Consider the following 24,009-nt stretch of genomic DNA (forward strand, 5'->3'; position numbering starts at 1 on the left):
ATGTCCACGCCGGAGAGCCCGAGCCGCCCAGCGGACAAGTCGCCGCGCCAGCAGGTACCCCCGCGCGCCCCTGGGGCGCCCTCAGCGCCCTTCTCCACCCTGGCGTCCGGACCTTTATTGCGCCCCTGTCCCCGGTGTGGGTAGGAGGCGGGGGAGCGGCGCTTCCCCGGGGTCCCCCACCGCCCTGAGCCCTGGACCTCCCTCGTCTCCACAGGTGGACCAGCTGCTCGTGGGGCTGCGCTGGCGGCGGCTGGAGGAGCCGCTGGGCTTCATCAAAGTTCTCCAGTGGGTGAGTCGCTGCCCAAGCCGCGGGCTATTTCGGGAGCCTGGCCTGTGACGCTGACCCGAAGCAATGTGGCCGGAGTGGGGGGCAGGGAGGTCCCGCGGGCCGCAGCCGGCGGGAGGGTGGGGGGCGGCGACAGGTGGGCGGGGGAGGGGCGCGCGGAGCCGCCGGCCTCTCGGGCGCTGGGCCGCGGGAGCGCGAGAAGCGAGGCATGCGGAGGCTGGGATTCGGTCCTTCTATGTGCAGGGCGCCTCTGCCCAGGGCGCTCACATTTCACCGGGGCGAGAGGACCGGGTGTAACCTTTCCAGAGCTCTGATCCTGCACATACCAGTCCGCGGTGGCGGGAGGGGGCAGAGGACACCGGGCACGGGGAGCGCCTCGGAGGGCAGAGGAGGGAAGGAGGCGGGGGACGGGCCCCATCTGCACCCGGACCCGCCAGGGCCTGACTGGTCCTGCAGGTGCGCTCAGGGGGACAGGGTCCCGGCTGGCGGTTGTCCTGCTGAGATCACTAGAGTAACCTGGGTTCCTGGAACTGAGCGAGGGCAGGGGAGGGATGGATGGATGGATGGATGGATGGATGGATGGATGGATGGATGGATGGATGGATGGATGGATGGATGGGTGGATGGGTGGATGGGTGGATGGGTGGATGATGGGTGGGTGGATGAATGAATGAATGAATGAATGAGTGAATGGACGTCTTGGCCCCAGGATTAAGTATAAGAGAAAAGTAAGGTAGAACAGTAAAAATCTCAGTGTGGTCAAAATGTAGCTTCTAGAATACCATAGAATGTTATTCTGGGAAGCTGGGGCCCTGGGTTCCAGACCAGGTCCTGCCTTTCTCAGCCATGTGACCTTGAGCAAGTCATTTCTTCAGACTTCAGTTTCCAATATCAGTCAAATGTTGATCATAACGACCCTAGGGTCCCCTTCTGCTCTAAATGGGTTGGCATGCTAGAGTATTGCCCTTCGTTAGACTTGCCCTATGACCTTGAAGAATCACCTTCCCGGGGCCTCAGTTTCCCCTGCAGGGGTCTAGGGGAAATACAGTCTCCTTGCTTCACCGGTGCTTGGAGACATGGTTACGCTCTCTGTCCCCTGCAGTGCCCATGGCCTCCCCGGGGGAGCCCGGAATGTGGACAGGTGCAGCCGATCTTCCAGATCAAGAAGACGTGTTGCGAGCATTTAGCTACCATCAGAGGAGAGACTCTGGTTAGAATAACGCATTAGTGCGCTTTCAGCCCAGAATCCGGCTGGGGAGTAAGTTACCGCTAGTACTGAGGAGGGCTGAGTTCTAAAGGGCTTTTAAGTCACTGGAGGCAGGAGTTAGCACTGTGTCACCAACCCCTAAGTCACCACTTGGATGAGAAACATCAAATCTGGAATCCAGGGGCAATAGTGCATTTGGGGTTATCTCTGGATATCTGAGACCCTGACTGGGGCCACGGGCCAGCTTGGGGAGCTTCCAAGTGCAAACTCTGGGACCTGGTGGGGACTTTCCACTTTCCCTGCTGCCTCAAGAGCAGCTGGACAGACTGCTGACCGAGCTCTTTCGCCTCCTCCCACTTTCCTGCTCTGACCCGCCACCTGAGCACCACCGGAAGGGGCCGAATCAAAATGATATTAAGGCCCCGCGTGGCTGCCTCCAGAGCTAGGGAGCCATGATGAGTGGTCCTGGGGAGCAGAGCCTGAAGTGTAAGAGTACGATTTTATCATTAAACTAGACAAATGGATCTAAGGGAAATTTGAGAAAGACTGTCAAGGGGCGAGGGAAACAATGAGGTTATTAGGCCATGGAATCATCTCCCAAGGGGGAATTCTGCAAAGCTTTCTTCTTCAGCTCTTCTATGCTTTTCTCGACCCTTCCCCCACCCCTTGCCCCCAATACCTGCAACATTTCTATAAAGGCTGCCCAAGGCAATGCCTAGGAGAATGACCCAGTCTCCTCCCACGTTCAGCACTGATCCCTAAGAGTTGACCCATCTTCATGATCCTTTTATGATCCCCAGTCTCATAGAGAGGGGATGTGCATTTCTCCCATAATGATAAATTCCAGGGGTCAGGGCTGGACCTTGAACTCAGCCTCCGTTTGAAGGGCAGCGTCTTAAGGACACTTGAATTTCTTTGACTGCCATCCTCAGAGCAGGAGCTTCATTGCCCCGAGCCTCTGCAGATGAGCTAATGTAAAAGTACATAGGAGCCAGCATCAGAAATGACAGTGAAAGTGTCATTTGGGATTTTCACTCATTTCCTGCTTGGAGGGATCAAATGCTCCTGACTTGAAAAGGGGAAAAACAAACAAACCCCCCACAAGTCTTGATAATTGAAAACTTTTGCTGTCATTATTACCAAAAGCAAAGGTTTTACTGTAATCCTGGCGGGGAAGAAAGTAATGTTACTCTTTTATTAGTCAGGAGCTTGGCTTAGTGTGTCTTTAAAATTCACAGATTAACTAATCTCACCTCAATTCCAATTCTGGTCTCACTAAGTCTGTAGTAAGCTAGTGAAATAACATGGGCATAGACCAATTATTGGAGAACGGATTTTTTTTTTTTTTAAAGAAAAAGGCAGGCTTTGAGGTCAGATGGGCTTTGGTTTAAATCCAGTCCCCTCTGCTTGCTAGCTGTGGAACATAGGGGAAGTGATGACACTTTACAGCCTCGGTGTCCTATCTGTAAATGAGGGTAAGATCTTGTGGGCTGACTGGGAGAGTTGCAGGAGGTAATATCTGTAAGGGATCCGAGCATCCAGGAAGACCACGCCGAGCCTGGAAGTCTGAGGGGTATTCCCTAAGGGTTGGTTCCCTCCCCTTCTACTCCCTCCCCTCCCCTGTCCCCTAACTTACCCCTTAAGCAGACTGTCAACTAGACTTGCCCTTTGGTGAGATTATTTAAATGTCACTGACAAATCCTCACTTTGAGGGTAAGGTACAAAAGAATGGCCTGGATTACTGAGTCACTGTTGCCGTAAGAAGTCATATTATCATCACCTGGGTGTGTCCCAGGTCTATAATTCACCTCTGAGGTGCCAAAGTCAATTATTTGGCCCTGGGGTCTCTGTAATGAAAAGCAGCTATTTCAGTAAGTGTGGGGAATGTGAAAGCAACCCACCAGAGTCCATGGAACCAGTGAGATGATGGTGGATGTAGGGTTTGGGGGGGAGAACTTGTCATTCTTGTTGAACACTAACATTAACTGGGGAACTAGTGTTCTCAGGACTGGCACAGGAGTATCCCAACACGCAAGTCAGCGCCAAAGTGGAGCTTCATCCTTAAACTGACAAGGTCACTCTGATGTCTTTCCAAAAGAGAGGCAGAGGCAGGAGGAGGGGGAGGTGGCAGGCAGTGTCTGACCATCCCTGTCCCCAGCAATGCAGGTCCAAGAGGAGGAAGGCTGGTTGGCCTCAGAACTCTAGAGATCCAACCCCCACCTTGTCTCAGGGACTCCATCTCTCCTTGGTTCCTGTTCTTTACGACCAGTATGAGGCTCAGCTCAGAGCCTTGTACTTGGTGACGGGTGGTTTCAGTCCTTTCCCGCTCATCCCTGAGTCTCAGTCACCTGGCACAGGTAGAGAAGAAAGCAAAACAGGTGCAGAAGGGTGGAGGGGGCGCCCCTCTCTGCTCCTGCATCCCAGGTCAGAACTACCCCCTCCCTCCACATAATCCTCCCTGCACATAGGAGATCTCTCTTTTTTCAGCCTTAGTAACTCTGTGATGCAAGGCATTTGTTTGTTTGAGCACAACACTCTCCTTTCTGGATATAAACTCTAGTGAGCAGGCAGAGTCTTATTTATCTTTATGTCTCTGGCACCTGGCACAAAGTAGATGCTCCATGACTATTTGTTGATAAATGAATGAACGCAGTAGAAAGAGCACTGGACAGGGAATCGGGATATGTAAATTCTAAGCTTGGCTCACACATTGGCTAAATGTGACCTTGGGAAAGTCACTTAATCTTCTGGGACTTCAGTTTCCACCTCTGTGACATGAGACCGGGGTGCTCGATAATCTCTGAGATCCTTTTTGCTCAGCTGCTCTGTGAACCTGTGAGATAGTCCTCTGAGTTCCCCCTTCCTCCACTTATATAGCAAACCATCTGTTACCTGGCACCAGCTGACTGTGATGTTCAGACTTAATCAAATATTCTGGTTAATAAAGGGTTATATAGGTGTTTAGAGATTCTTGACTTTCAAAGAATCAGCACAGAAGAGAATACAGTTAAGATAAAAGTTATTATGGGTATATTTTGCCCATAAAAAAATCCTAAGTCAGGGTTCAGGGTTGTCAGAATCTCAGGTGGTCACCTAGACATAGCAGAACTTTTGGTGACAATGGAAGAGCTCTATCCTGTGTCATACAGTATGGCACCTGCTGGTCACATATGGCTAGTGAACACTTGAAACGTGGCTAGTGTGACTGAGCAACTGAGTTTTGAATTTGATTTTATTTTAATTAACATATATTTAAATAGGCAAACTTGGCTAGTGGCTAATGTCATGGAATATGAGCTCCATGAGGACAGAGTTTTTTTTCTCTTTGTTCACTGCTAAGCATTAGTGCCTAGAGCACTTCCTGGTACACAGTAGATGCTCAATAAATGTCATCTTTCTGAAGATGCCAGGAGTGCCAGTCAAGAGAAAGCTAGTGAAGAGAAGGTTTCATAACTGCCTGTCCCATCGCCCCAAGTTAGGAATATTGTACCTACATGCTCGGGGAACCTATCCGGGGCCCTTCACTGATGAACGGCCAGCAGGTAAAAACATGTCATTTGTGCTGCGCTTCGTAGAACAGGGAGCCCTAATGTGGCCAGTTGGGCGTCAGAAGCCAAGAGGAGTAACGAAACTCCTCAGAGTGATCAGAGGACCACAGAGCTGACAAAAGATTAGAGGACGCGTCTGAGACAAGCGCCGCTGGGACACCAGTGAGGCGGCTTGGAGTACGCGAAGGGTAATGTCGCAGAGGCGGTGGGCACGTCTCTGCCGCTGTCAGGGGCATGAGCGCCGGGGCCCTGCGGCAGCCTCGGAAGTTTCATGCAGAGGAGGTTGTTCAGGCATCGGGAGAGGTTGTACCGTCTCCTTCCCTGGATGCTTTTTAAAGTGGAGACGATTCTTATTTGTCTGAACTAAACCTCCTAGAAAGAGAGAGGTGCCATTATGACCTTTCAAGGGGGGTCAGGCTCCATCATGGAGAGGCTGTGCCAGGCCAGGCAATGCAGGGCGGGGCTGTGGCGCGGGACACCACCCTGGGGCCGGACACAGCTGCGGGCAAGGCCAGCCAACAGCACACTGACGGCCTTACCCTCAGCAAGGAGAGGACTGGAGCGTTGGAAAGGCCTCCAGATCACTTCCTCCAAACCCCTCATTTTATGGGTGAGGAAACAGACTCAGAGCAGAGCGAGGTCACCCGGCTAATCTGTGACAGGGCCAGATTTCTAGACTCCCGATCCAGGTCTCTTCTCACTCCACAGCGCCATCCAGCATTAGCCAAATAATGCGCACACAACTCTGTTTCCAGCTCTGGATGCAGGGCAAGGGTGCAGATTAGCGGTCTTCTAGGTGCTTAATGTCCAAGACGCCGAGTCATAGAGAAACAGGCAAAAACGGACAATTAACAGAATAAACTCCCTGCTTAATGATTACATCACGAACAAGCCAATGAAGTGGGGCCTGAGCCGATGATGTGGGAGGATCAGAGATTCCAATTTCTCACCTCCTTTTCTAATCAAAGCTTCTTTCCTCAGGAGGAAATTTGAAAATCATAGTCCTGGCCGTGTAGCTGAGTTGGTTAGAGCGTTGTCCTGATACACCAAGGTTGTGGGTTTGATCCCTGGTCAGGGCACATACAAGAAGCAACCAATGAATGCACAAATAAGCGGAACAACAAATCTATGTTTCTCTCTCTCTCTCTCAAATCAATAAACTAAATTTGGTTTTTTTTTAATTTAAAAAAGGAACTCATGGGATGAAGGCATTTCATTTCACTTAAGACAGGAGGTTTAGTAAAATGAGAGGAAAGCAATTCAAATGGCCTGAAATGCCTCCAGTTCCTGAGCCTGAGAAATGGGAACATAGCTGAGGTTGGGCATGTGCGTGCACACCCCCCCCCCCCCCATATCTGCACTGCTTAGTCAGAGGGTGGTTTGGAAGGGCTAGACCTCGGCCCCCGGATGCATTCTGACCCAAAGGGCTTCACTCTCCCCAGCTTTTTGCTATTTTCGCCTTCGGGTGCTGCGGCTCCTACAGCGGGGAGACCGGAGCAATGGTTCGCTGCAACAACGAAGCCAAGGACGTGAGCTCCATCATTGTCTTGTTCGGCTATCCCTTCAGGTGAGCAGCCTTGGTGTCCACCCCGCACAGCCTCTCTCACTGGCTCGGCAGGACCTGCTAGATCTCTTCCAGACGCCCACAGACCTTTCGCAGGGTGTCACTCCCGAATGGGGTCCTTCTTGCCCGTTAGGAATGTCAGACACACCGACCAGAGAGAAATATAAGGGCAATCAGATAGACCATGGTTGTAATAATGTCTCAGCCCACAGATAACCAATAGCAGGTAACAGCGGCCTTACAGAAAGAACCCAAGCAGCTTGGGATGGAGGGTCACAGGAGCCTGGGCAAGCTGGGCAGGTCTCTGACCCACAGCAGCCTCCTCCCTGCCTTGAAGGTAAGGAAGCTTATTAGCACTTAGATCCCAAAGAGCTGATCTGGCACCAGAGTAAAAGGAGGCACACTGTGCCCATGAGGTAGAGGAGAATAGTCTCTCCTGGGTATTTGGGAGCTGAGTTGGGGGGGGCCCGAGTGTTCAGAGGACAATGGGGACAGGGCTCACCTTTTCAGAAATTCCTAGTAGCAGCAGCCAAGTTAGATGAACTGTCTCTTGTATATACTGGGATGTTCATTTTCCTCTCTGCTCGATATAGTCTCACTGGGGCCTACAGAAGGCCTGGGGATGGGTGAGTCCAGCCTTAATGTGGCCAACCGTGGCCTACACTTGCCCTGGGGCAGAATGAAGCTGATTTTCTGGAGGCTTGGCCACCAGAACTAGATGGACTATATCTACTGGGGTTGTGACCTAGAGGGCCCTGGAGACACTTGGAAATACAGGACCACCCCGTCTGGGCAGGGTGGGTGAGTGTGGGGTGGTGGCTGAAAGGGATGACCAGTGGGGTGACCAGAATCCCAGGGAAGATCCTGTCCTGGCTGTGAGGCTCCCTCCAGGGACATTCCCCCCTTCACGCCCCCTTCTTGGCTCTGGAAGAGCGGAGGGGGGAAGAGCACAGCCCACCCCTGGGGCAGGATCCCCGAGCTCAGGAGGCCTCCCCACCCCCCAGGTTGAACCGGGTCCAGTATGAGATGCCGCTCTGTGACGAGGAGGCCACCTCCAAGACCATGAGCCTCATGGGGGACTTCTCGGCCCCCGCCGAGTTCTTCGTGACGCTGGGCATTTTTTCTTTCTTCTACACCATGGCCGCGCTCGTGTTCTACCTGCGCTTCCACAGCCTCTACGCGGACAACAAGCGCTTCCCGCTGGCGGTGAGTGTGCAGGCCGCGGGGGCCGGGTCAGAGCCGGTGGCTTCCCTGGGCCCCTCCGGCACGGCGGCTCCCAGGGCTCCCGAGGCCAGGGCAAGGCCCAGTCTCAGGACCCTGCCTCTGCCAGCCTCCCATGGCCTGGGCTCCCCACCCGGGGCACAGTAGCATCAGGACGCAGGCTCTGGAGTCAGACCGCCTGGGTTCAAGTCCCCACACTGTCCCTCATTAGCTCTTGGGAAAGTTCCTTACTCTCTCTAAACCTCAGTTTCTTCAACTATAAAGTGGGAATAAAATAATACCTGTCGCACAGTGTTCTGGGGGGATGAAATGAAAATGGATGTAGCCCGGGCCTGTGTGGCTCAGTAGGCTGAGTGTCGTCCCAGGCACCAGGCAGCCACCCCCTTACTTTCTCTCTGGCCCAGGCTGCAAGGTGGAGGGGGTGCCTGAGGGGCCCCTCTGTCTCCGGTAGCCTGCCCTCCCTCTGCCTCCAGTGGGAGCTGAGCTGTGGCTGGTCAAAGGCTAGGCTGGCCAATCATTACGTTGTACACTTGAAACTAATATAATGCTGTATGTCGCCGTAACTGAAAAATAAGTTTAAAAAAGGAAAAAAGTGTTAAAAAAATTTTTAAGACAGGGAAGGGAGCCCAGCCGGTGTTGCTCAGCGGTTGAGCATTGACCTAGGATCCAGGAGATCGAGGTTCGATGCCCGGGTTGCGGGCTCCATCCCCAGCAGGGAGCATGCAGGAGGCAGCTGATCAATGCCTCTCTCATCATTGATGTTTCTATCTCTCTCCCTCTCCCTTCCTCTCTCTGAAATCAATAAAAACATATTTAAAAATAAATAAAGGAAGGGAAGGGAGAGTGAGGAGTTGAGGCCACTCGGGTTTTGGGGTGGCACTGACCAGCAGATGCCTTAGTCCACTGTTACCTGACCTTGGTCTGAGGGCATGGGCAGGGTTGCCCCGGTGGCAGGATTTCTTTGGATGATGGCAGTGGTCGGGTTCCTGAGAATGATCCAGGCTCCCTGAGGCTCTGGGCAGGATGGGAGAGGCACCGTCCTGGGTCCCAGGGTCCTGGTACATTAGAGCAAGAGGAAAAGAAGTGAGAGTCCTGGGGTCTGATTGTATTTCCTGTCCCTCTGCTTCTCCCAGGACTTCTGTGTGACCGTCTCCTTCACCTTCTTCTGGCTGGTAGCCGCAGCTGCCTGGGGCAAGGGCCTGACTGATGTCAAGGGGGCCACGCAACCATCGAGCCTGACTGCGGCCATGTCTGTGTGCCATGGAGAGGACGCGGTGTGCAGCGAAGGGGCCACGCCCTCCATGGGACTGGTCAACCTCTCAGTGGTGAGACCATCAGGGCATTCTGGGGAGGCAGGACTTTGCCAGCTGCCCCGGTCTGTCCCAGGAGCAGGTTCTGAGAAGAACAGAGAGGGTGTCCGCACAGCTGGGATCCCCTATACGTGGAGGCAGTGCTCCCTGTGCCTAATGCTGGCTGCTGGCTCCTAGCTGACCCTTGAAGACATTTAGCTTCCTGTCCCTTCCTCCTTCCGCATGTTGCCTTCCCATTTCCCCTCTCTTCTCCCCACCTGCAGGCAGGCATGCCTCACTCCTCCTGCCTCTTTACCGTGTGTGTGTGTGTGTGTGTGTGTGTATGTGTGTGTGTGTAGGGGGAGCCCAGGGCTGTAGCTGTGCCCAAAGCTGGGAGCAGACCCAGAATGAGTGGGAAGGGGCTTATTGTCACTCAGATCTCCAGACTGGAAAGGGGCTTTGGGCAGTGATGGGTCCAGCCAGTGAACACATTTTTGGCCATCCCAGTTGTTACAAAGTTGAAATATTTTCGTATCAGTTGGTAAATAGCTGAGGCCTCGAGCTTTCCAATGTCTTGTCATCCCAGCCACCTCAGCCCTACCCTGCAAATGGCCTGAACCTCCCCAGGGCCCACAGGCTGAAGGGTTTAATCCTTGGCACACCAGGGAGACTTCTCGACCTTGCTGGAACCCTACTGATAGGTTTCACCCTCCAAACCCCCCACATTTTATCGTAAAAATTTTCCCACATACAGCAGAGTTGAAGGAATTTTACAATGAACACCCACGTACTCATAAGCTAGACTGTACCACGGGCATTTCACTAGACTCGCTCTATCACGTGTCTGTCCGCCTCTCTCCATCCATCAATCTGTCTTATTTTTAATGCATTTCAAAGTTAATTGCAAGCGTCAGTACACTTTCCCTTAAATACTTCCTGATGAGAGGTTTTAAGATATTGTGAATAAATATTTGAATATAGCCCTGGCTGGCTCCCTGGCCCTAGGGAAGGAGCACCTTGGACAGCTCTGGCCACACCCACTCGCAGAAAGCTCTGGGAACGGGGCCCCAGTGCGATATGGGAAGAGCCACTAGGACCCATGCTCCTTGCTGTGCTTTGCACAGAGCTCCACTCCAGGGGCCAGAGTCTCCTAGCAACCGAGGCACAGCTTGGGTGCATCTGTACACAGTTAGACACTTTCGCCGGAGAGCCCCTTAGCGAGGGATGGCCTTGAACTCCGTCTCAATATCCAGTTCCCCGTCGTTTAGTTTTCGCAGCCCTCTGTACTTCTCCCCACCTGCCTCTGACCACAGGCATTCCCCTCCCTGTTCCCACGACGCCCCCTTCCTCTTCTCATAAACTCCCTGATGTTTTTGCAGCTTTTCGGCTTTATCAACTTCTTCCTGTGGGCCGGGAACTGTTGGTTTGTGTTCAAGGAGACCCCTTGGCACGGGCAGGGCCAGGACCAGGGCCAGGGCCCCAGCCCGGAGAGCACTGCTGAGCAAGGAGCCGTGGAGAAGCAGTAAGCAGCCCCCACCTGGCTACTCCCGAACGGACAGCACCTCGGCTTCCAGGACCTCCCTCCTCTTTCTCCTCCAGCCCCCCTCCCCCACCGCTCTGGGCTTTGAGCTTTGAGAAGTCGTCGCCGGCCGGGCAGGCAGCAGCTGTCGGAAACCTGGGCAGCCCTCCCAGCGGCTCCCTGTCCCTCCTCTTGCTGGGGCCCAGATGGCAGGAACTCAGTGCTGCTTGTCCACTGCCTGGGCCCGGGCACCTTACTTGGGGTCGTATGGACCCTCAGAGCCTCTGCTGCAAGCGAGGGGTGGGGGCAGGAGACCAGAGTCCTGAGACTAGTTCCTGGCAGCCACCTCTAGCAGCCTGTCCAGCTTCGATAAAAGTGGGGGAGGGGAAATTGGCCGACAGCCTTCTCCCTGGCCCCCTGCGTGGAGGGCCCAGCGGTGGTTTAGAGACCCCACTTCAATGGCTGCACCCAGGCCCTGGGCCGCGCTGCTCTCGACAGCCCTAGCTCAGTGCGCTTCCCACTCTCTCCTCTGGCCTCTGCTTGCCCGCTGAGCCCACCGTGTGTGAACCAAGGAGGCCCACCAGCCTGGCAGACAGCCTTCAGAGGGCCCCCCCATGAGGCCTTAGACTCAGTGGGGAGCAGATAAATTGCAACTGCATTGAAATTCAAGAAACTAAAGCGAGGAAACTTGCTGGGGAGTCAGTTTCTTCTCTTTCCTCAGTCCCGCCCCTCCAAGCTGGGGCTCTTCCCACCAACGCTCTCAACTCGTGCTGGCCCTAAACTCCTTACCTTCTTCCCTGTCCCTGTCCTCCCCCTTGGGCTTGGTCTAACACTTGGGGCGCAATGTGAGGGGTCTAGGGGCATCTCCGTCTCAGCGCCCCCCCCCCCCAGCCTCTCTGCCCATCTCCCTTCCCCAGCATCTTGGGTCTGAGGCACTCAAGAGCCTTTTCCAAGTCTGGCCAGGCCTTCCTTTCATTCCTGTGGGACCAGACAGGGGCTTTGGAAGGGCCCAAAGGACCATCATGAGGCTAAGTGGCCCCGGAACCGCAGGACATGGACGGATGGGCCCATTTCCTCCTGATTCTCTGCCCCCTTCCGCTCCTTCTCTGGCCCCTCTTTCGTACTTCCCCTTTCACCTTACAAAGGACATGCCCTCTCCCTCTCCCTCCCTCCCGCCTCACCTCCCCCAGGCGCCCCTGTCCAGGGCAGGCCGATGCTATTGGTGCTCTTCACTTCGGGGACCCAGTTAGTTCCATATTTGTCTTTGGTGTGTCTCCTCTTCCTGATTTCAGTCCCTCTCTGGGCCCCAGGGCCTAAGACACAGTGCCCACTGGGTAAGGGACATCTGTCCCCTACCCAGTTCCTACCCAGTCTGCCTTGGCCGTAGGGCTGCCCACGGAAGGATGAAGAAGGTGGAATCCAGCCATTTCCCAGTCCAGTGCCAATTAGCCCATTTTCATCCCAAAGGCAAATATGCCCTGTGCCAGTCTCTGCTCCGGATGAGTCAACCCCTCCAACCTCCTCGCCTCCCTAAATGCCTTTCACAGGAACACGCACATTACTGGGGCACCCAGGAGTCAGACCTTTGCCTTTGGGCCAATCACTTATTCTCTGGGACAGAGTCCCCTCAAGTGCTGCAGAGTCCTTGGGTGCAAGACTTAGGTGGTTTGGTTTTGTTTTTTCCAGAGATACAGAGAACAAAGGGGCGACCTTCATTTTCTTCAGGCTGGCCCCTGTGGGGGTCCATGAGCAGCTTCACTAGAACTTTGTTTGGATGCTGCGTACATATTTATACTTTATTTGAAATGTGATGGATACAGTGTTCTCATTTGGGGCCGAAGTTAGCAACTGGCCCTTCACTGGGGAAAGGGTGTGTACATGCTCCTGCCAAGGACTCCTAGCTCAGCACTTCCCCTGGAGCAGAGAAGGCTCTTTCTCCTCCAAAGGCTGGCTTGTTATCAGCCAGAAGAGCCTTGATTTAGGTTATGGCCTCTCTCTCCCTAAGAGGAAAGGCGGGGCTAGGCCAAGTGCCCAAGGACAGGGCTGTCCTCATAGGATTCATGTCCCCTCCAACCAGGGCTGGCATCACCACTCTGCCTAGTGGGGCCAGGGGTAGAAGAAGGTGTCCGGTTTCTCCAGCTGCTGCAGGAGGCTAATAGGCAGGGCCCTTTGCCCTAGTCAACTCTGACCTCACCAGGTTGCCCACCTAGGACCTTTCCTGAACACGAGCTCCCTCCACCATCACAGTCTTAGGTCACCTGTCTCCGGGATGCAGCTCAGGGGTGGGGGGAGAATGTTGCATGTTGTTTTCTGGTGCTTGTTATTACACGTTGGAATAAACAGTGCTTCAAGCATTTGCCACGAGGAGCCAAGACTGGAGCCCTTCTGGGGATTTTTATTTTCTCTTCCCTTGCTTTAAGTTCTTGGACACATCTCTGCATTTCCACCAAAACATCATTCTACCTCTCCACTCTGCACCCCAAGTCTGCAAACTGAAGAGTTGTTCTTGGCTTGCCCCAGTCTGGTGACATCTCTTTTGGTGGCACCAATCAGTCCCAGGTAACCGAGTCTCATTAGCAAATTTAGAACAAAGTCAAAAGGTGAGAGAGAGCGAGAGACAGAGAGGCTTCCACAATGCTGTTTTCATTTGTTCTGCGACCATCTGTGACCCAGACAAGCTTCCTGTCTGAGTCGAGGGGGCCATATGCTCACCCTCTTGACTATAAAGGTTCTTGCTGAACAAACTTGCACCTCTCTCCCCCTTCTGACAGTCACCCACTATGTTTACATTCCCTAGAAAAATAGACCTGGGCATGTTCCATTTCACCAGGTTCCTGGACACCCTAGGGATCGTCTCTGGTTCTCAGGTTAAGAATCCCTGCCCTCAGAGATCATTCTTGAGGGGAAAGTGAGAAGAAGTCTGAGGTCTCCAAGTCACAGACCTTGATTTATTTCAGTTCCCCTTTAGCTGGAGGCATGAATATGGGGTGACATGTGAGGGCTTGAGGAGGAAAAAGAGAATTAGGATCTTTCTTCTGATGTGATGGGGAGGGGCGGGCTTTTGTCTCTTGATTGCGTTAGGGTGGGAAGAATTTTATCAGCTGAGAAGAACCAGGTGGATGATTAAGGTATTTCCCAGGCCTTAGCAAGGGAAATGACAGATCTGATGAGAAATCTCCCTATGCCGAGGCTCTGGTCGTAGCCCTTCCAGCCGAGAAAATACTCATTAGGAAAAGAAGCAGAAGTGATGGATGGAGTCAGGGTCCAGCCAGGGTTTGGGAAGAGGCAGTACAGGGTATTGATCGCAGTGCTCAGGAGGAGAGAGACGATCAGCAGAGATGCTGCAAGCCCAGTTCCGGGGCTGGCTCTGGCTCCCAGATAGCCTTCTGCCATCCTGACAGGTGATCTCGGTCAGCTCAGCGAGGTCCTCCCAAGCCCGGCCGACGCCGCTCCAACCCTCCGCTCTGCACCAGGGCAGCGTGGGGTTCCCACAGAGAAGGCACGACTCGGGAGCCGAGGACCCTCCCCCACTCCAACCCCCGTGTCCTTCAGCACACCCTAGACTCCCTCCCCTTGCCCTTCTGATTCACAGCGCCCACCTCCCTGCACCTACCCTATTCGATCTACAGGGGAGCGAGGTCGCTTCGCAGCCGCCAGCCCGGGCAGGGGCGCCAGCCAGCTGGCGGAGGCGCGGCCCGCAGGGGCTGGGCGTGTGTGCGGTGAACCTGGGAGAGCGGGCTGGCAGCAGAAAGGATGTGCGCACAAGGGCTAGGAGCGGGGGTCCCAGGGCTTTGGCATCTTTTCCCTCCAGCAATTGTGCATTTCGGAGGGGGTCTCGCTGCAGGCTCGGGAGGCAACGGCGCCTCCTCCAGGACTACATTTCCCAGAAGGCTCTGAGGGAGGGAGGGCGAGGGGCCGGCGACCTGCGCTGCGCTTGTGCAGAGCGTGAGCTGGAAAGGTGGGAGGGCGGGGGAGGCGTGCCCGCGGCGGGGCGGGGGGAGGGGGCCGCGCGGCGGCGGCGCCGGGGCGGGCGCGCGTCCGCGGCGGTGATGGCGGTGCGTGAACGCGCGGCGGCAGCAATGGCCGCTCTGGAGCGGCGGGTGCCGAGTCTCGATGACTTCGCGGGACAGAGCTGGAGCTCGTGGGTGGAACGGGCCGACCTGCCCGCGGCCGACGGTGAGTAAAGCTCCCCTAGAGTCCGAGGACCCCATCACTGTCTCCCCTCCCCCCCTCGGGGTCCCCGCCAGCAGAGGGGAGCTGCCGACGGGAGCCGCCGTCCGGCTCCCCGGCCCCCCAAACAAAGGACCCACCGGGTCCTAGTGCCCGCCCGCTCCCCTCCTCCGCGCCTCCGGGTCCTAGCGCCGGCTCACCGCCCGCAGCCCACCCTGCCCACCTCTGTCTCTGCCGGTGCCCAATACCTGTCCCCACATGTGCTTGCTTTTATCTTTCTTCTTGCTTGCTGTCCTCCAGCTTCCGCCCCTCCTGCACCTGCCTCGGGCTTTCCCCATCCGCAACAGTCCTCTCCACGTGTTTCCCACGCACCCCACTTCTGTGCCCTCCTCCCAGCCCCCCCTTGTTCCTTCGCCTTCTGCCCCACACCTCCTGTTCCTTTTCGGCTTTTGCCTGCCGGCTGCGGTGCTACTGGACCCCCTCCTCCTCCGCGTTAGTTCGTCGACCTATCCATCTATCTATCCATCCTCCCTTCCTCCCTCCTTCTGTCCATCCATCCATGCCTCCAACCCACCGTCCTTTCCCGGGCCTCTTGCCCTGCCTCTTGGCTCTCTCCCCTGAACCCCACCTTCTGCAGGCCTCTGGGTGCCTTTGGTGATCGGGCTGACAGCCCCCTTCTCCTGATCTTTGTCTCCTGGGCCCCAGGGAGCACCTGGCCTCGTGGCCTTTGGGGTGACAGCAAGCATCACGCCCCTGAAGAAGTTTGCAAGTAAGAAGAGGTGGTGGAGGAGGACCGCTCCATGCGGTCTCTGATGACACTTGTTCTCTGAGACGTGCGACTCCCAGCTCAGTTCTGTCCATCGCTGCATTTTAACCGACTTGAGAGTGGGAGCTGCCCCTTGTCTCTTGCATGCCTAACCCACCACCCCTCATTTCTGGAGATTATATAAGACTGTCAGCAGTCTTCTCAACCCAGAAAGGGTCAAATCTGTTAGTAGGTGTCTGGAGCAGACCTTAGTGGGAGCCCAGGCTACCAGGGACTGCCCCATGCTGGGTGGGCGAGGATGGGGCCATTGTCAGGGTCTGGGTGCATTGAGAACCGGAAATGGAATCAGCCGGGTTTGGTGACTCAGAATTGATTTTTTTTTTCAAGGGACAGGGAGGGGTGTAGAGGAGGGAGGGGAGAGGAGTAAGGTAGGGGGATGGGGGAAAGAGCTGCTTTGCACAGCTAAGGTGTTTTTGTCATCCACCTAGAAACTGAGAGGTACAAGGGCAACCCTTGCCCAAAACCCCCCTAAAGAGGGAAGGGGCTTGTATCACTGACCAAGGCTAACTTTGAAGATGCCAGAGGACTCCAAGACAACAGTTTCTCTGCTCTGTGGCCATCCTACCAATGCAGGACCTGAGAAACTGGTGTAACTTTGACCATGCCATGGTAACCCAGGTGGAACAAAATTGAGTTCATGGGGATGGGGACCTGGGAGAGTTTCTGTTTGGGATGCCACAGAGTAGCAGAAAGGACCCAACTAAGAAATCTCAAGAAGGGACTCGGGATCTATAGTAAAATATGTTAAGGAGTGTTTCTCATTTCACTGGGGAAGATAGTTACCCACAGTCACTTAAGTAGTTGGCAGTGGAACCTTGAATCTCACCTTGAAGTAAAGGGCCTATAAGAAAGATGGCTGGATCCTTCCTAGTGGGACCAGCCCCTTCCAGAGGTAGCAGATGAAGGAAGAAAGGGCACTGGAGAATGACCCACTAAAGGTTCTCCAAGTGGTCCTGAGCATCAGGACCTTGTCTGGGAGTGTGGGCTTCCTACTACCTGGCTGTAGGCCCTGGTCGGGTAGATGGGGCTTCTGGGAAGGGGGTGGTCCTTCTGAGCTGTGTTTCTCCTCCAGGGGCTGATCTGGAGGACACTAACAAAAGCACGAAGAAGTTGGATGCCATGACCCTCATTAAAGAAGGTGGGAGTCAGTACACATTAGGGCTGGGGGCCTTCCCCTCTTCCACCACATGCTTGGAGGGGTGGGTCTGGGGTCCTCACTGTGATAGGTCTGAGTTCGCCCATTCACCTGGCTGCTGGGACCTGTTGTGGGAGATCCTGATCATAGGGGGTTGATGCCCACTTACCTGAAAGCCCACATTCTTAGGGACTGGTTAGATTGAACTCTGGGAGCCTCAGCATAAAGCCTATCATGCCAGCAGGGAGGGGAAGTGTCTTCTAAGTGGTGGAGTGGGAGTGCTCACCGATCTTACAGGGAAGCTCTGGGGTCCCCAGCCCCAGTGATGAGGGCTTCTGTCATTGCAGACATGTCCATCTTCGGGCACTGCCCTGCGCATGACGACTTCTATTTGGTCGTGTGTAACCACTGCAGCCAGGTGGTGAAGCCTCAAGCTTTCCAGAAGCACTGCGGTGAGGGGAGCCCTAGGGAGGACAAGGGGCAGGGCAGCTGGGCCGGGAGCTCCCAGGTCAGGGGCAGTGGGAGGCCATGCGTGTAATGGAAGGGGGCCTTGGGGATAGGAAGGTCCTGGGGGTGGCTTCATAAGATCGTGGCAGGTTGGGGTTATAGGTTGAGCAAACTTCCAGCCATTCTTTCTGGTGGAGTTGAGGGAAGGAAGAGCTGAGAGATTCAGGAAGCTGGGTCCTAGAATTTTGAGTCTTGAAGGCTCAGATTCCGAGGGGAAGGAGGCACATTGGAAATCTAAATTCCAGATTCTCTGTGGTGAGTCTGTGAGCAGGGATAGCAGGTTGGGAAGGAGGTAGTTGGTTACTCACCTCCATTGCTCTCTCCACCTCCTGGTGACAGAAAGAAGACATGGGCCCCTCAGCAAGCTTTACGCCCGGGCCCCACCCCCACCTCCAGCCCCCGCCAGCTCTCAGAAATGCCATGTAGTGAATGGGCAGGGCCCAGCTTGTAGGGCCCCAGGTTCCACCAAAACCTCCTCCAGGGAGAAGGGCCAGGGGTCCCGGAGCCGTGGCCACCAACCTCCTGAGAAGAGCCAGAAGGACAACCTCTGGTAAGGAGAGGCTGGAGACTCCCAGAGACCGCCCGACCCCGGCCCAGGGAGGGGTTGACCAATGGAGGCAGCTGTGGGGCGCTGGGTGCTGTTTGCATCAGGAGGCAGCCGGCTCTGCCTGCAGCCCCCTCCGCGTGCTCCAGGGAATATGGGGTCCCCTCTTCCCATGTTCTGCATCCCTGCTGGAGCCTACCCAAGTTCCAGGGCTGGGAAGGATTTGGCTCTGGGCTAGAGCCCAGGCCCCAGGCCCAGCCTCCCTGCCCCTAGTCCACACCCTCTCTCCATGTGTAGCCTTTTCGTGCCTGTGGTGAATCTGGAGAAGATGTCCGGTCTCCCGAAGCCCGATGGACATGGAATCAGGGTGGCCCCACCCTCTGCTTTCCTCAGCCAGCCGGGCAGCCTCACCAAGGACTCCCCTGGAAAACCCCCCATGGTGCCCCCTTCTAAGGAACTTCCTGGCAGAGAACTTCCTGGCAAGATAACCCCCAGCGAGGGCCCCAGTCACCGGGCTGAAGGCAGCCCCCCTGAAAAGGAGCCTGGCGGGGCCAGGCTGCCCCCTAAAACCCACCGGAAGATGGCTCGTGAGTAGTCATGGTCTTAGGGGTCAGGAAGGTAGAGTGGGGACCCTTGCTCTGTCCCTGGACCTGGTGGAGGTGGGGCAGAAAGGAAAGGACCTGATCATCACGGGTCACTAGGGTGCAGGTGCCCCTGGTCATCCCTTGACATGGACACATTTGAGCTGCTTACTCTCAGGGAAGCTTCTCTCTAGCCAGGTCTTCCAATCAAGGCTAAGAGAGCCTGTGCTGAAACAGGTGAAATTATGCTTTCTCACCATGGGCTGGTGACTGTATCTTTTCTCACCTATACCCAGGGCATCACTCCTCCCACAGCTGGCTTTCCTCACATCCCAGATGTCTTTGACTGCTGTTGTGTTTTGATATGTGTTGCCCTATTTGGGGCTTGGAGTCTCCAAAAGCAGTGCCTGGGCTGCGAATGGGAACAGGGATGGTTCTTGTGCCCAGGAGAGAGCTGCTGATACCTGGAGATGTTTCTCTGGAAGGCTGCAGCCTCACACTGGAGGGCTGGGGGCTCTTCACCTCCCTTAGGCCTACTGGAAATGGCTTTGGGGCTCACTGGAACCGCTTTCCCGACAGGGAAGGAGTTCGACCTCAACAGGCAGTGTGGGGTAGTAAATCCGGAGACCAAAAAGATCTGTACCCGCCTGCTGACCTGCAAGGTAATGCCCCTCCCACCGCACAGGCAGGGAGGATTCACTGACGTGGGCCCTGGGCAGGAAGAAGAACTTAGATGTTCTCCAAGATCCAGCTCCAAGGATCGGGGTGAAGCCCAGACCTGGTGAGGGGAGGGGAGGCTGCCCCCAGGGGGCCTAGAGTGGGGGCAGCCGGCATGGGGTGGCTTCCAGATCCCCCATCCCGAAGGAGGGTTCTGGCCCTGTTGGGGAGTGAAGCAAAGACACACAGGCACACCCACAAACACACTCACACCCCCCCTCTCTCCACTTGCCCAGGCCAGAGCACACGGCTGCCCCTCACCCCTGCTCAGCTCACATTCCCCTCCCCACCCCTCCATCCTGCTGTGTTCTAGATCCACTCGGTGCACCAGCGCCGGGAGGTCCAGGGCCGGGCTAAGGACTTTGACGTGCTAGTGGCGGAGCTGAAGGCCAACTCTCGCAAGGGGGAGTCCCCCAAGGAGAAGAGCCCTGGGCGCAAGGAGCCAGCTCTCGAGCGCCCCTCCCAGGAGCCCCCAGCCTCAGCCCCGGCTGTCGCAGTGGTGGCTGTTCCCAGCAGCACCTTCTCTGCTCGTGCCAAGCAGACCTACCCATACTGTGCACTGCCCAGGTACATCCAGGATCCAGCCCCATCTCACCTGGGGACACTTGGCCCCAAGCCATCAGGGACCCCTGGAGACAGTCCCAGGGAGCGTGCTGGAAGATGCTACTAACTCCGCCCCCCGAGCATGGGAGGAGACCTGGGGTCCCGGTGGGTGCGGAAGTGGGTGACTCTGTTTCTAACCAAGCCTGCCACAGTGCCCCCACCTCAGTAGTGTGCCAGTTCCAACGCCCAGGATGAAAACGTTTTCCCAGCTGCTTCCGACAGGCCAAAACTCGTAACTGGGGAGCCGAAAGGCTCAGGGAGCCCAAAGGGTCAGGGTCCTGGGCGAGGCGGTCCTACTGTGTATTCATTTGCTGGCCCCTTCGTGTGCAGAGACTGCGCTGGACCCTGGGGAGAGCCTACCTTGCCGGAGGAGACACACACGCCTCTCTGCCTGTAACAGGAGGGGCAGACAGAGACACAGGCTCAGCTCCCAGACAGGCTCACAGGAATATGTGATGCGAGAAGGGGGTTGAGAGAATTGACTGGGCTGACCAGAGCTGGGTGCAGTTAAACTCAGAAGATTTGCTGGAGGAGGCGAATCTGGAGCAGATTTCCCCCCGAGGAGGCAGGGCCTGGGAAGTGAAGGGGCTGGGGAGAGAATCCCGCGGGAACGTGGCCCCTGATCTTTCTGGCTCTTACTCTGTGAGCTCTGTTGTTCCCTCCCTTCCTCTCCTCCCTTCCTCTCTGATGGCCCAGCAGGGTGTCTGCCCTGGCTTTTTGAGCTTGTGGGGTTCAGGGACACCCCTGCCCTGACCCACTCCTGTCACATGGCCCTCACATCCCCTTTGGCCCTTCCAGGTCCCGGGCCTCTGAGAGCGAGTTGGATGATGAAGGCCCCTGTGGTGGTGATGGGGACCCAGGCCTGTTCCCCTTCCCCCTGCCCCGGGGTGGGGCCCAGGCCTCCAGCGAGGAGAGTGAGGAGGAGGGGACATCTGATGACCTCCACCTCCCCCCTGACTGCCATTATGCAACCCGGCCCCCCAGGCCACAGGCGGTAAGGACCTGGGTGGGGTCCTGGGGTTGGGGGTGGCCCAGCCCTTCTTGCCCACAGTGTGTGCCGATACCCTCCCTGCATCTCAGGGCCCACTAACCATGTACCTTCCCTCTGTCTCCAGTTCTGCACCTTTGGGAGCCGGCTGGTGAGTCCAGGGTGCTATGTGTTCAGCCGCAGGCTGGACCGGTTCTGCTCGGCACTGAGCTCCATGCTAGAAAGACATCTCAGCTCACACATGTGGAAGTGAGTTTCCCAGGCTCAGAACTTCCCTCCCCAGGCCCCAGGCATAGGTGGGCCCCAGAAGCCCTAATCCTTTACACATACCCATAGATGTGGCTTGGCTGCTTGCCAGGGAGACCCCAGCCAGAGGGAAGAGGTGGGGAAATTTGGCAGCTTGGAGCTGGGCTAAGTCAGGGCATGAATGGTGGCCTGGGAGTGACTCTCGACTCTTATCCATCACTTCCAGTACCTTTTAGGTAACTAGGGTTAGGGGCTGTTCAGACATTTTAAAAATGATATTATTAATGGATCTCTATCCTAGTTCATTCGTATCTGTCCCTGTGCCTTCTTCCTAAGCCTCAGTTCCAGCGTCTCCCAGCAGATGGCAGCACTGCCAGGGCTTTGGGCCATTTCTAGGTGGGGCAGAGATTGGTGTCTGTTGGTGGAGAGGCCCTCTTGTTTGCTTGACATGACAGTGTCGCTCTCTTTTTGCTGCAGGAAGATCCCACCGGCGGCGGAGCCGCCATCCCACCTTGCCAGCTCCCCCCTACCTGCTCCCCTGAGCCCATCCTCTACAAGCAGCTGCCCCCACCTTCCAGGCCCACCCCCTAGACCTGCCTGCCCAGCTTCCACGCCCCCCACCAAGGACAGCCTTGTCTCCAGCTACCCTGCCGGCTCCCCCAGTGTGGCAGCTGCCTGCAGCCAGGCTGAGTGCATGGGCGGGAGCCAGGCCATCACCTCGCCACTGCCTGCCAACACGCCCTCCCCGTCCTTCAGCAGGCTCCCACCTTCAAAGGCCAGCAAGTCGTCCAAAAGCAAGGATGGGGCCGAGGTGGAGGCGCCCTCCCGAAAGCGAAAGCTGTCCCCTGGCCCCACAACTTTCAAACGGACCTGCATCCTGGAGCCCACTGGAAAAGGCAAACCTGCTAGCTGCCGGGGCCTCTCGGCCAAGACTAAAACCGCACTGGGCATGGGGCTCAATGGGACGGTGGGGCCCAGAGTGAAGCGGGCAGGGCCCCTGGACTGTCGAGGCTCCCCTCAGCCTGCCACACCAGTCAAGGCTTCTCAGATGGACAACCGGGGAGCTGCTGGACTCCCAGCCAAGGCCCTGCCCACCAACTGCCTCTCTGAGGAGGAGGTAGCCAAGAAGCGGAAAAATCTGGCCACTTATTGCCGGCCAGTGAAGGCCAAGCACTGCCAGACTGGCCCCCCTGCCGACGCAGCCTGCTCTGTGCGCCGCAAGAAGCCAGGTCCAGCCCTGGCCTTTGAGGAGAAGTGTTCTACACTGAAGGTAGCCGCCCAGCTCCCTGCAGAGCATGGGCAGGGGAGGGTCAGGATGGGTGCGGGTGCAGTGCACCATGGGAACCTGACACAGACAAGGTGCTGAGTAACTGCAGGGAAGGGAGGAAGGGGCAGGCTGAGGGAGTTCCTGGGCCATCTTTAGGGAGAGGTGGGTCAGCTCATCTCAAGGTGACCCCAGCTTTTGCTTGATGGACCTTTTGCTATCCAGCCCTCTCCCTCGATCAGCCTAAGAGATGCTTCCTCTGCCTCCCCCTCCCACAGCCCCCACTTTTGTCATAATCAAAGGGTCACTTTCTGAATTGGCTGTGGTCTTCACTCCAGGAACTGGAGCTACCTCTGTTCCCTGAAGGGAAGGAAGTTGGACTCTCTGAACTCTGATAAGAAAGGTTTGGGAGGTGAGGTTGAGCTTGGGTCCCTAAGCTGTGGCCTAAACACTGCAGAGCAGGGTGGGTAGGTCGGTCTTGCTCATTGCTTTTGCCTCTGGGCATCAGGGCATGGAAGAGTAGGGACACAACTCAAGGTCCACAGATGTGTGCATGCCCACCTTGCACACGTACCCAGTTCTAGGTTTTCAGGTGCCAGGCAAGTTTTCTAGGGTTTCTGGTAAAGCCAGCAGCCAGGGTGTTTTTTTTTGCTTCTGTTGATGGAGCCCCGAATAGCATGCCAGGAGCCATCCATAGGATCTCAGCCAGGAGGGAGTTACTGGGGGTGGGAAGCAGGGATGCTCTCCTGGGTTAGGCATGGGCCAGATGCATACCAACACCTCTGGTACCCATTTGAGAGTGGTGCGTGTGGCAGTTGCCCAGGCCTAAGTGCTTGTGTGTGCACACGTGTGCATGGCTGTTCTCCAGGCTGTCCCTGTGGGGCTGGCTTTCACCCTTCCCCTTGCTCAGCTTTACTCACCAGGCCAGCAGGAGGAAATCAAGCCTTAGCTCTTGTGGTCCACACAGTTCACTGAGTAGGACAACCCGTAGGCCCCCAGCCTGACCCTGTCTCTTGCCTCTTGTCTCCCTGCAGTCAAAAGCCCATTAACAAGAAAGTGCCTGCCCACTGCGATGGAGCCGCCAGCACCTCCTCCCCTCCAGATCCGGGCCCCAGGCTGCTGCCGCTTTTTATAACTTTATATTATTTTTTTTAAGAAAAAAAACTTTAAAATACCTCAAGACTGTCTCCCTGTTCTGTTCAGCTGCTAAGAAAATATAAAAACAGAAACTTAGAAAAGGAAGGGGGGAAAAAATGTAACAAAATGAGTGTCCTTACTGTCCCCTACCATACCCCAGGAGGCTGAGATGATGGATAGCCAGACTCCAGCTTCCCTCTCTTTGTCCCTTGAAACAGTGTGGAAATGGCTGGGGTTTGTATCATTGGGAATCTTCTTTCCAGGCAGGATGATGAGGCATGGCTCTGAGCAAGCAAGGCTCCCCAGGATCTTGATCCCAGAGCCAACTCCAGCCCCATTGGGAAGGGAGCTTGAAGGGGAGGGGAGCCACACCTCTGGTTCTGCTCTTGGATATTGGCCCTGAGGATCTGTGGAAGTCAGCTGTGGCACTTTCATGGCCTTACAGCAACCCTTGGCCTCCATGGTATCTCTGAATTATTGCTTCATTTCTTCAGTTCCTGCCTCTTACTAGCAGCCTCATTTTCTCCACCACTGTGGGAGCTTGTATTGAGTTGGTAACTGTTCTCAGAATGTCCCTGCCTGTTTTGGTCTCTCTCTCTCTCCCTAGCCTGTGGGTTTGCCTTTAAGGAAGGGGTACAGCTTCTCCCAGGTAGGCCT

At 55.9% G+C, this 24,009-nt stretch overlaps 2 protein-coding genes across 3 annotated transcripts; both read left to right on the forward strand.

Moving 5' to 3' along the window:
- On the forward strand, positions 1-10,641 carry SYPL2 (synaptophysin like 2). The gene is made up of 6 exons (XM_087827752.1): positions 1-54; positions 215-289; positions 6,484-6,608; positions 7,610-7,811; positions 8,960-9,151; positions 10,495-10,641. The coding sequence occupies exons 1-6, from the start codon at positions 1-3 to the stop codon at positions 10,639-10,641; spliced, it is 795 nt and encodes a 264-aa protein (XP_087683878.1).
- Positions 10,642-14,683: 4,042 nt separating this feature from the next.
- ATXN7L2 (ataxin 7 like 2) lies at positions 14,684-23,390 on the forward strand. 2 transcript variants are annotated; one of them, XR_015716125.1, is made up of 11 exons: positions 14,684-14,810; positions 16,703-16,768; positions 17,113-17,217; positions 17,612-17,822; positions 18,114-18,403; positions 18,977-19,059; positions 19,428-19,681; positions 20,516-20,711; positions 20,833-20,954; positions 21,429-22,627; positions 23,250-23,390. XR_015716125.1 is itself a non-coding variant. In XM_087828000.1 (11 exons), exons 1-11 carry the CDS (start codon positions 14,684-14,686, stop codon positions 23,262-23,264), a joined length of 2,262 nt encoding a protein of 753 aa, XP_087684126.1. In that variant the 3' UTR covers positions 23,265-23,390. The 2 variants fall into 2 exon arrangements, 1 of the variants encoding a protein (XP_087684126.1); XM_087828000.1 differs by having other exon boundaries at positions 21,429-22,221.
- Positions 23,391-24,009: the final 619 nt, after the last annotated feature.

The sequence above is a fragment of the Miniopterus natalensis genome, chromosome 19 (genome assembly GCF_054644295.1).
Source record: "Miniopterus natalensis isolate mMinNat1 chromosome 19, mMinNat1.hap1, whole genome shotgun sequence".
Lineage (NCBI taxonomy): Eukaryota > Metazoa > Chordata > Mammalia > Chiroptera > Miniopteridae > Miniopterus > Miniopterus natalensis.

Excerpts from the sequence above, each read along its gene's own strand:
- ATXN7L2 (XM_087828000.1), top strand. The coding sequence starts at position 14,684 with ATGGCGGTGCGTGAACGCGCGGCGGCAGCAATGGCCGCTCTGGAGCGG. Across the intron at positions 14,811-16,702 it reads CGACCTGCCCGCGGCCGACG|GGGCTGATCTGGAGGACACT; the intron begins GTGAGTAAAGCT and ends TTTCTCCTCCAG. Across the intron at positions 16,769-17,112 it reads CATGACCCTCATTAAAGAAG|ACATGTCCATCTTCGGGCAC; the intron begins GTGGGAGTCAGT and ends CTGTCATTGCAG.
- SYPL2 (XM_087827752.1), top strand. The coding sequence starts at position 1 with ATGTCCACGCCGGAGAGCCCGAGCCGCCCAGCGGACAAGTCGCCGCGC. Across the intron at positions 7,812-8,959 it reads ACAAGCGCTTCCCGCTGGCG|GACTTCTGTGTGACCGTCTC; the intron begins GTGAGTGTGCAG and ends TGCTTCTCCCAG. Across the intron at positions 9,152-10,494 it reads GACTGGTCAACCTCTCAGTG|CTTTTCGGCTTTATCAACTT; the intron begins GTGAGACCATCA and ends ATGTTTTTGCAG.